The sequence below is a fragment of the Apteryx rowi genome, unplaced genomic scaffold (assembly GCF_003343035.1).
Source record: "Apteryx rowi isolate R43461 unplaced genomic scaffold, aptRow1 scaffold_259, whole genome shotgun sequence".
NCBI classification, from domain to species: domain Eukaryota; kingdom Metazoa; phylum Chordata; class Aves; order Apterygiformes; family Apterygidae; genus Apteryx; species Apteryx rowi.
The window spans coordinates 134,014-145,121 of record NW_020448963.1 but is presented as its reverse complement, the minus strand read 5'-3'; the positions used below and the strand labels follow the sequence as shown (position 1 = coordinate 145,121).

The 11,108-nt window shown below is 44.8% G+C and overlaps 3 protein-coding genes across 3 annotated transcripts in view; 2 read left to right on the top strand and 1 right to left on the bottom strand.

Moving 5' to 3' along the window:
* Positions 1-503, bottom strand: part of OTUD3 (OTU deubiquitinase 3) — a 12,579-nt gene extending 12,076 nt beyond the window's left edge. The window contains exon 1 of the mRNA XM_026067374.1: positions 342-503. The gene's annotated coding sequence lies outside the window, so the exon portion shown is untranslated. The remainder of the gene's footprint in view (positions 1-341) is intronic.
* Positions 421-6,957, top strand: RNF186 (ring finger protein 186). The gene is made up of 2 exons (XM_026067373.1): positions 421-6,202; positions 6,527-6,957. The coding sequence occupies exon 1, from the start codon at positions 4,495-4,497 to the stop codon at positions 5,536-5,538; it is 1,044 nt and encodes a 347-aa protein (XP_025923158.1). The 5' UTR covers positions 421-4,494; the 3' UTR covers positions 5,539-6,202; positions 6,527-6,957.
* Positions 6,958-11,074: 4,117 nt separating this feature from the next.
* The window catches only part of TMCO4 (transmembrane and coiled-coil domains 4), a 45,289-nt gene continuing 45,255 nt past the window's right edge, over positions 11,075-11,108 (top strand). Inside the window, exon 1 of the mRNA XM_026067366.1 lies at positions 11,075-11,088. The gene's annotated coding sequence lies outside the window, so the exon portion shown is untranslated. The remainder of the gene's footprint in view (positions 11,089-11,108) is intronic.

Below are 11,108 nucleotides of genomic sequence, written 5' to 3'. Positions count from 1 at the left end.
CGGGCGCCCACTGCGCCTGCGTCGCCGCCGCGCTCCTCACGTGACCGTCGGGCGCCGCCATAGAGAGCCACGCAAGAGGGGGCAGAGCGCCGCCGCTCTGACCCCCCCCCACCCAGCGCGGTCCTCCAGAGGAGGAGGAGGACAGCGAGGGAGGGGAAGGCTGAGGAGGAGGGACAGCGAGAGCAGCAGCGGGGGGAGCTGGGGGAAGCAGAGGGTGTCGGGGATCCGAGCGACGCAAAGTGCAAAGGGAAGGAAGGTGAAGCTGAGCAGCCCTTGGGATGAAGAGTGGAGCCTGGGAGGAAGCAGAGGGCAGCAGGACAAATCAGCTCGTGGTTCCATACCAAAACGCTTTCTCTGTGTGAAAGACTAAGAGTCTCCATGCGCTTTCTTCCTTAGTTCCTCCTGTTAAATGCACTTCTCTGCCCAGGTGCTCCTCCTGCTCAGTCCAGGAGGGCCTTTGGGGGCCAAGCCCAGCACCTCTCCCTGCTGCTCCAGCACCCTTAGTTCCCRCTTACTGCAAAGACTTCCCTCGGACAGATGCTGTAACTCTTCTTTCATTAACTTCTACAACTATAAACCAGCACAAACCTCTTGGCCAGGTCTGTGCCTATTTCAGCACCAAATCAGCGATGCAAGATCAACTGGAAAGGAAGCAAGAGATGAGAACATTCACTACCCGCAAGGTGGCACTGCGAGAACACAGCTCGCACCGCCGTGCCCTAGCGCTGACAACAGGAACGCAGGTCTGGGTGACAGCCCCAGCAGTGACAGCTAATGGAAGCTCTGAAAAAGAAAATCCAAAGCCCCAAAACAGAAGAATGTTTGATTTCTATCAGAAAAATGTGTTTACCCTGTGGTCACATTCAGCAAGGGCCTGACTTGAGTGGCATGCGAATTCGCCACCTGCTTCCCCAGTCAAGCTGGGCCAGGCAAAGCACGATGGTCATGTGTGGAAACACTGCCAAACCTCGCAGCTTCTATCAGCAACGCTGCAGAAGCTGCTGCTGCAACTGTGAAACATCTATAGCAAGACAGGAGCCACAGCACTGGAAAGCTGAGTTACTTGCCAAAAAATGAGACCGCTGCCATAGCAGAAAGCTCAGTCTTAAACAAGATGACGACTTGTTTGGAATACAGCGCTTTGGGAAGATCAAAGTAGCACTGCCAGTTTATGGACTGAGTTCCAACACTTTCCTCTACAAGGAGATTGAGCTTGCTGCAATTCTGAGTCACAGCAGCCCTTTCCAGTACTGCTGTACCAGAAAAGGGGGAGACTGTGTGTGTATCCACATGGAAGAGCACAGAAGTTCAGCAGTAAGAGGTATGACAAAGAAGGAAAAGCTCCAATCTGTCACATATTACTCAGCACAGCATGACTAGGGAGTGCTTGGCCTTCCTGTTGGCATCATGCCCTACTATTCTTCCCCATTCTCAGAAGCAGTTAAATAAGTCATCTACCATTAATACAGTCCTGTGCTGACCCAAATCAATGCATCTATTCTGTTATAGACAAAACAGTTACCCCTTTATTCTGTGTTTCTTGCCCTACTTTGTCATGCAGCTATTGYGAAAGGATTTGCCTGATGTTGTCAAAACTGCTGCACTTCAGTTGAATTTATGCCTAATTAACTCCTAGCTCTGTTTGTTCAGAAAGTGCATCCAAGTGGCTCTGTGAGATGGACCCTRAAAGAACACTCAAAATTTGAAAGCATACACCGAGGTAGAGAGTGAATTGACTTCCCTGGCATGATTACAAATATGCCACAAAAGCACATGGCTGACTAAGAAGGCAAGATAGAATTGCCATGTGCGATTCCCCTGTGGGGTGTTTCAGGTCTCATTTATCAGGTCAAATTAGTATTTATTAATATCAATTATAAGGCCACTTCTGAGCTTGATACACTGTAGCTGTATTCCCCTGCTGATCACCACCAGTAGCAACCCCAATATAAGAAATTCCTTGTAACAACAGGAGAGGCATTGTAAATCTAAAGGTGACTGTTCATTCATGGAAGCTCTCTGCTTCATTCACTGAGTGACAGGTGATAGAGTAAGAGGCTCCACATTAAGACAATTTAAGTCATATTTTTAAGTTTTGGGAAATATCTAAGGTTGAGAACAAGTCTGGAAAGTCTCTCTTGTCCAGAGTTGCAACATTATGAAATATATCTTGAGCAGAGGAAGAAGCTCAAGGGACTATAAACATTAACTTCTCAGGTATTAAGATTCTGAATGTTATTGCTATACTCAAAAGCCCATGACAAGCTGATATTTTACCCTGAGGTTAGTCTGATATGATAAGATTGCTCTTTTGCATCCCTTTCCCATCATAAACAAATCCCATGAGAAGAAACATTTCAAAGAAACACATCTTCTTATGCAAATATACTAAAAGCAGGAAAACAGGATGACTGTATGAAGTGGCTGCAAATGATTAATGAAATGGTAATTAGACTAGATAGCAATAAAGGGCTAGAGTCAACTCAGGTGACTACAACAAGCAAACAAGCCAGTAAAAGTCACCCACACAGCCAAGGGCAAGACTCAGTCAAATTTCAGACAGGTCCTCTGAACACTCAGCTGAAATTTTCATCAGTGAAAGACATCAGTAAATAGACATTTTTAATCCAGTAAGACCAATACCAAAACTGGGCAGAGAGATCACACAACACCTGAGCAGCAGTGCTGAAAACACAGCTCAGGAGCTGCAGAGTTGCCGCTTCCTGAGTCCATACACTAGACCATGCTTCCTCCTGTGGGATCCCCTGTCCGTGTGGAAGTGGCGGTAAATCGTACCCTGGGGAACGCACGGCTCTGCAAGGACCTCTGAACCACAACGCGCTCTGTTTCCCCTTCGATGTCCAAGCTGTTGACCTTCATCAGCAGCAAAGTAACAGTGTCTCTCAGCCAGCTCTGAATTTCCAGTAGACATATTGGAAAAACAGGGAAGTTGCAGCCACCCACTGCTGAAAGACAGGGTAAACGGACACGGAGGCCTCAACTCATCCGACCGAGTTTTTACTGAAGCTCCTAACATTTGCGTCACCCGAATGTCCGTGAACCCCTGCTATATTCTGTGTCAGCACAAGCACAGCAGGAACACCCAGACACTTACGCAGTCTGCTAACAATAAATCTTCTACTCCTTCTCAAAGGAGAACAAGTTCTCACCTCATTCACCCACCAGTCAGTTCATGAATTTAGTGTCCTCCTGAACTCCTTGCCCTTCTAATTGCGTTTCTGCTCGTTAGTCTGCTCTGTGGTTGGAGAGAGGGGCTGGGACACAGCAGAGACAGCTTGAGCATTCAGGTGCACTTGAGGCTTCAGACTCAGTACTCTGTGTCTTCTAGAAGTAAGTGACATAGACTGGCCTTAAGGGATTAGTGGCCCTTCCTTTTCTTCCTTACTTCCATGGGATTCCTACTGAGAAACTTTATATTTTATCCCTCAAATCTCCCCCTCCCCCCCAAAAAAACAGAGTGAGGGATTTTGTTCAGGAGTTTCAGAAAAGCTGACTATTCACAAAGCCACCCAACAGAAGGGTGTTCTTGTCAGCGCAGCAGTTCCTCCTGCGAACTCCAGGAAAAAGATGATCTTACTAAGACACTAACTTTATTTCCCAGACCTTCCATGGACTCTGCRTGACCTCAAGTCACTTACCTCACCCATGCTTCAGTTCCCACCTGAAGTTGTCCCTCTGATAACTGAAACCAACAGGGATGTAGATAATCAGACATTTAACACTCAAAGTTATGTCTGGTTCTTCACATTGTGCTGGGGGGTAACAGCTCTAAGGTAGTGAGCAGTGCCAAAGGAAGAGGAGACCCCCTACCCAGAGTGCTCACATCTGGTGTGGTACCTAATATCAGGGCACACAATGCTGGAAATGCAGAAAAGCAAGGAAAGAGAGCTACACGCACTGCTCTTTAAAATCTACCTGGCTTTATTCCTAATTTAATTTCCTCCGAGGATCTCTGACAGCGTCTGGGAAACAGATATGTTTAAACCTCCCGTCAATCCAACACACCGGGATTCAGCTTTTGTGATACACAGTGTTTGTCATTGTGGTTCTAATGCCAAAAACTGAGGCACAGAACGAATCAACCTGCCAAGGTCATGCAGAAAGCCAGTGCAAGAGAAGTAGAACAGTGCTCCTGCCTTTCAGTCCCACACTCCCCAATCAAAGCGCTGCACTCAATACTAATCAATACTAATATTAGATAATTCCTCTGTATCTCACTGTCCAGCAAAGCTGTGTTTAAAGGCCAGCTGAAACTGTTGTTAACAAATAAAGCACTAATTTAGTAATAATGGTAATGCTGTTGTCACACCCTGGCTGTCACAGTGAACAAAGTTTCAGACTGCTAATGCCACAGGGTCTGCTTCTGGAAGGAAATTGCTCAGCGATATTATCAGCCATTGTAAAATATCCTAGCCATGAAGTTAACCATTAACTCAGATTCCCCATCTCATAAAAACATTGTCACAGCACAACATGCTTAAAGCTAACTGTCACCAATCAATCATGCATACAACCGGAATAAAGCAGCATATAAAAGGAGCCAGAAACTCAGCAAGTCATTCAGCGAAGGGAAGGCAAACTGCACTGAGGCTTATCTCCATGGAGAAATCAACTGACAAGCTCAACAGTGAAAATGAATCAACAACTCCTGGAGTACCGCAGCTTGAAAAGGGCAGTCCTGAGCCCGCTGCAGAATGTACTTTGGGAAAGAGCACAGTAGGAGCTCTAATAGAAAACGCTGCAGATGTGAAGAGGCTGGGATTCACCGAAGAGCAGGCTAAAGAAATGGAGAGACTACCAGGCACGGAGCTAGACACTCCTGATGGCTTTAAACCAGCAGCTTCAGAAAGAGACTGTCCAAACTCAAAGCCTCCAACTACGGTAACGAACTTTTCAATCTCTGCTGAAGTTTTCAGTTCTGAAATGCATTCACCCAAAACATTTATTGCAGATATGGACTGTCTAGTCTGCTTCAACAGGTACAACATTTACAGAGTACCAAAGCTCCTGGACTGCCAGCACGCTTTCTGTGCTGTCTGCCTCAAGCTTATTCTTAGGAAAGACGACAAGACCTGGAAAATCACCTGCCCTCTGTGCAGAAAAGAGACTGTTGTGTTAGGAGGACTCATCCGCACACTTCATGATAAAGATGACATCGTGGACTACTTGGAAAACCCCGATTTAACCCCCGAGATGCACATCTCCCCCACACAGCTGGACAGCAATAGTTGGACTCAAACCAGCCAAGACACTTCACACAGAGAACAAAACATCCCAGCAGGCAACAGACTGGCTATCCAGAGACTTGTGCTGCTCTTGCTGCTTGTCGTGATTCTTACTATCCTCATCCTCCCGTTTCTGTACTCTGGRCTGATAAAATGGGTGATTTGCCTTATGCTTACACTGGGGGTGATTATGTCTTTGATGCTTTGCTGCAATCCTAGATTCTACTGTAGCTGTAACGGGAACTCACTCACCTCCTGCCACAAGGAGACCAACATCGCTGCTATTGCTTGAAGCAACCGGTGAGAGCTGCCTAGAGACGATGGACTGGTGCTATCCCCAAAGCTGCACGTGGGAAGCACTAATCAGTTAGCAGACTTTGAAAGCAATCATTCACATAATAAATTCACAAAATGTGGCTAAGTTATCCCACTAGGGCTCAATGCCAATACACAGTATTGCTCAATTTTATTACCTGAAACATGGCGCAAAATATTTATATGTCGTTATTTTTATCAGATAAAACTGTAGGCTTTTCATGATTTGTACTTCAGACAAGTAGTTCTGTTGTTTTGCTTTTGTCATTTTGTTCTTGTTTGTGTCATCTCCGGATTAGTGCTGCAGAACATTATCCAAAATGCCTGACAGATGTCACCCTGCAAAAATCTCTATCTGCTGTTGTGCTTTCCATTATCTTAACATACATACGCTTTTTCTTGTGACAATGTAGCCAATTAGATTAGTAAACCCAGGACTGGAACCCTAGTCTCAATGGAAGATGGTAGCTTTAACACAGATTATCACTTTAATCCCTGCCAAAATGGTTGTTAGCAGGGATGGGAAGGGGAGGGACAACACGGAAGGAGAATGCCAGTTGATGCCATCTTAAGTTGCACATGAAGGCAGAGAGGAAGAGGTGAAATAACACTCCTAACCTTGAGTCTGCGACTTGCAAAGGGTAAGGCTCTCAAATTCCTGACACTCCGACCTCTCTCCCTCCCCCCATGTTCTTTAGCACTGAAATGGTTCTTTTCACCCGACCTCCTGTTTTATCTGGCTACCTCTACCACCTCTCTTCTTGCCACCCTACCTGAAGGATGACATTGCCCTTGGAGCTGCCCACAATYCCTTCTCTCGAGATGAAAGAAATTCGTTAATTGCTGTTATACCACATGTAGTATTTCTGTAAGGAATGTGTCCATTAAAGTGTAATAACGTTAATTGCTCATTGACTTCTGTGTCTCAGTTCCTCACTGAGAACTAATGCCAAAGCATTTCACAGCTCCCCCACCAACAGGAACTACGGATGATGAAGCTCCTTAAGGAGTCCGTACAACCAGCTTGGTGAGTAAACCGGAGAAGTAATGCGTTTTTTTTTTTCCCTTGATTAAAAAAAAACCAACTAACTTATTTGCTAAGAAAATATCCTACAGCCCAACTAAAATTAAACAAAGAATTAGGAGATTCCTCTAGTTAAGTTACATTTTTAAGAGTCCCATGGATCTCAGTAGACTTTGGATCAGGCCTGTCATAAATATTTGTGCTCGATAAGAATGGAAACTGATGTACTCCAGTTCCTGAGTACATAAATATACATAGTGTCTGACCAGTAGATAAAACAGATTAGACAAACAGGGGAAGATGTCCTCCTAAAGTCTTGGAAAAAACCACGACTATTTTCTGCCTTAGAACAGAAAGCTTTAAGGGAAACAAATGCTTTGTTTCTTCCCATATATTTGGGCTGCACCAGGCTTATTGCACAGCACATATGTAATAACATTTATTAATAAAAACRGGAAAAAAATTAATTGGGAAAAGACAGGAAGTTTTCAACCCAAATATTTTATAGAACTGTGTTATTTTAAATACAAAGATTGGACCAACTATTCGTCTGTACTTAAACTCTTTCAGAAACTACTGCTGAGTCCTTCAGCCCATAGCAAATTTTCCTGCTGAGCCCCCTTCACAATACTAGGGGATGACCGATACTGTAGAAGTTTGTAACAAATGTTAACATTATTAACTGAATGCAGTACAAAATGCAAACAAAAGCATCAGAACAAGCTAGAAGAGTTAAAGAGCAACATGCAATAATTGCTACAGAACACCGATTTCAAACAAATGACCAGATAACAAGAAAAGACCAGACTGTATTAAAGATATGATGACAAAGATGAACAGGACTAGAGGCACAAAATACTCCCGTTAAAAAAAAAAAAGAACCACAAGAACTCAGGAACTTTGCCTAACACTTAAGAGACACATACAAAACAACACGCACTCCTGAAGAGTGYGAAAGTCGCATCCAGTATCAGCTTGTCATCAGTCAAGAACAACCCAGGAGACACGATGAGGATCTGAGAGCCAAAGTCCCTTCTCCTCCATGTGGCACACGACGGAGCCTGGGCAGACCACGTGCACATACCTCTTGGTGCTCAGGAGTTCACAGGGGTGAGCAAATCAAACCTGAGAATGAGTGTGAACAGGAAAAATCAGTTTCGGTTACATATCACCTTCCCCTCCCCAAAGGTCTCATATTCAATTGTTTAATTGATTTCTACAGTGCTAAGGCCAAGAGAAAAGGGCTTCCCTGAAGGCAGTATATGCCAGTGCCCTGACCTGCACTAAAGGAGATGCATGTGTGAACCACCTCAGTCCTGCATTCATGCCTGCAGCACCAAAAAAACTGAAGAACTAGAAGGAAAAAAAAGTTTGTTCTTCCTCAAGATGACCATTCTGTTCCCAGGTATGAGGGCAGAACACCAAATAAAGGTTTATATTTACAGCAAGCATGTGAAGAGCTTTTCTAAAACAATACAGAAAGGGACCACTGAGATCATCTTAAGCTGGGAAGGAGGCATGCGTGTTGTAGAATTACCACTGACAAACCAGCACTCTTAAAGAACCTTCTTTATGGAACTACAGAATAAGATTACTAGCCATGGAAGTTCAGGTTTCCTCTCCACTGCTTTGTGTTAGCACCTTTCAAGCCTGCCTGCAGTAATTCAACTGAAATGTCTCTTCAGTCTTTCAGAGAACCATTAATGATCAACTGAGCCACAGTTAACTGATGTTGGCAGAAGTCATTAGGCCCCTAGAAGCTGACCTCATTATAACAGCTGATGGTACCCACCTGACAAAATAAGGTTCAGTGAGAATGCAAATCTTTGCAACAGTAATTACATTTATGGAGAAAAGGACAAATAAAACATTTGTATTCATATTCTAAAGCATAAAAGTATTTTCTTACATCCATTTTTTCTTCATGCCAATTTTTTTGGCAAGAAAGTTTCAGCTCCTAATTACCTTGGCTTGCTTACCCTAGCTGGCTCCTGATTTAGCATAGTGATGAGGTAACAGACTGTAGCCTCAAACATAAAAAGGTTCACAATGAGAAACGGGTTAAGATGGTAATATTCAGGCGTAATTGACACACTGAATCAGTACTTGAAAACTTGATTTATAGAGCCAGAATCCCATCAGACAGTTTTAAGAGCATGGTAAGATCTAACAGTGATATTTGAGTGTTACAGTTTGTGTAGACATAGAATCTTAGACCAGAAACTTCAAGGGTGTCTTGTTTATATTGCATACACACAACCCAGTTTTAGTTTTAAAGTATTCCTACCCTTTTCTACAGTTTTCTTCCCCTTTGCACCCTGAGTTCCCTCTCTTCATTTCCCCCTAAGGCTGCTCTTCCTCTTCTGCTCCTTCTTTGTTCTTCTCCCTTCTACTCCTTCATACTTCTGTTCTTTATTACTCCCCACTATTCATCCTTCTAAGTCACTGAGGAAGACTAACAGCCTCTGTCCCCACAGCATCTGCTTTTAGAACCTCCACTGAAAAGCCAAATGTGCTATAAACACCTTGTGTCAAACCTTTAACTGATTTAACCTGACTGAACTCCACCCTTCTCAGCACTGACTGGTAACATCTGAATGTCACACCTCTCCTCCACTTTGCCCCCAGCACCTTTCCCAAAGCCACAAAATTCCCCATCCCAATCCTTTCTCAGGCTTCTGATAAACAGCATCACTGTTGTCCCACCACCATTACTAGCTGCTTATGCAAGAGAGGGAGACAGATGCCTCAGAAATTTTGAGTGTAGGTGTTCTAAATTACTGTTAAATGCAGAAGCCTCTCTATCTACAGAACTTTAAATTATCCATAATTGTGCTGACTTTGATTACTATTAAGCCATGTTATAAGAGTCCAAATTTACAGCACCTGATAAAACTCAGCTCTCAATTATCACTCCATTCACCTTATATTTTTGACTACTTTTAACATCTCTAGCTGTGTTATCGCACACGTATAAACAGACAAAAATAAATATCATAGAATAAATAACACATTTCACACTTCAACCTCTCTCAGATTCTTTGCAAAGAGAACATTAAGTCCTCAAATGCAGAGCTGTCAAATTTACAAGGAACTAATTTACAGTTTTTTTGTCCAAAAACAGATTTGCGTCCAGATGACTCCTTGCGCTTCCTGTGCACAATTTGCAACTTAACTAACTGCACAGCACGAAGGACAAGTCATAGGATAAAGCACATACCTTCTGTCCCCTAACTGGACTCAACAGAGCATTCATTATGTATTTCAGAGTCAACTTTAGTGACTAAGATGATGCTTAAAATTAGGTAATGAGTACTTGTGCAAGTAAAGCTGAGGCGTTAAACCGTTCCTAGCAAGCAGTCAAGACAAGATATTTGGCCAAAACCAAAATTGGCTTTTAAACAGAATATACACTTGCAATTTTTTTCTTTAAAATAGTGCCAAGTAGCACATTAAGTATAGGTTGAAGTTAGCCCAACTAATAAGCATCCATTTCATTCCATGAAATGCAATCATAAAGGAAGGCTGCTTCCCTCTCCTTATCCCCCCMCCCAAAAAAAAAGAAAAAAAARGATTTTTCCAAGAGTTACTAAGCATCTGATCTGGGGTTTCTGCCCGAGTCCACTTTCAAAGCAGAACCATGTGTTAAAACACATAAAGCATAATGCAAAAGTTTTACCCTCCGACAGCTGAACTAGCTCCACAGCCTAAACACAGCCTCAGGACTTCCACAAGGCCCAATTAATCATAATGAAGCAAAACCTCCCTGAGCTGTGCCTATAACCTTGCAGAAGCAACACCCACATGTCTGTATTGATATATCCCTGATATGGGCATACGTATGTGTGCATATATMTACACACACATCCCTTCAGCTTCTGTTCAAATGTCTTTATAACCGGGCTGGTGATGCCATATTACATAGAAGATGACACCTAGGCTTTAGCCTTCCTCAGAGCAACCACCAAGCAGAGACACCAACCTGTCCTTGTGTCAGAGGCAGCTGGGCGGTCTCCATCCCCTCAGGGCAGTGGCTGGAAGGCAGCTCCACCGAACACCAGGCATCCCCCTCACCCCTGCCCCTCTCCATAACCCTCTCCCAGAGAGGGGAGAGGCCTCACAGGGAAATAAGGGCTCCGCGGGGAGCAAAAGGCCCGGGAGGCCTGGAAGCGGGAGCAAGGCGACAACATGGTGGGTGGGGCACAACATGGCAGACACGGCAAGGCCCTGAGGAAGGGGCGGCCGTGCCCACCCGCGGGTGCTGAGCGGCGCCAGGCCTCGCAGCAGCCCTATCCCTGCCCAAGTCATCACCTCTCCTGAGGAGGCAGGAGCCGGGGGAAGGGCCGGCCCGCGGCTCGCTGCCAGCCCCGGGGCAGGCCGGAGCACGCCGCCACCTCGGCCAGGTGCCGGGCTGCCGCCGAAGCGCGAAGGGTTCCGCTGCGCCAGTGGTGTAGCGCTAGGTAAGAGAGCGTAGGGCAGCCCCCCTTACGGAGATTGCGCTAGGTAAGAGAGCGTAAGGCAGC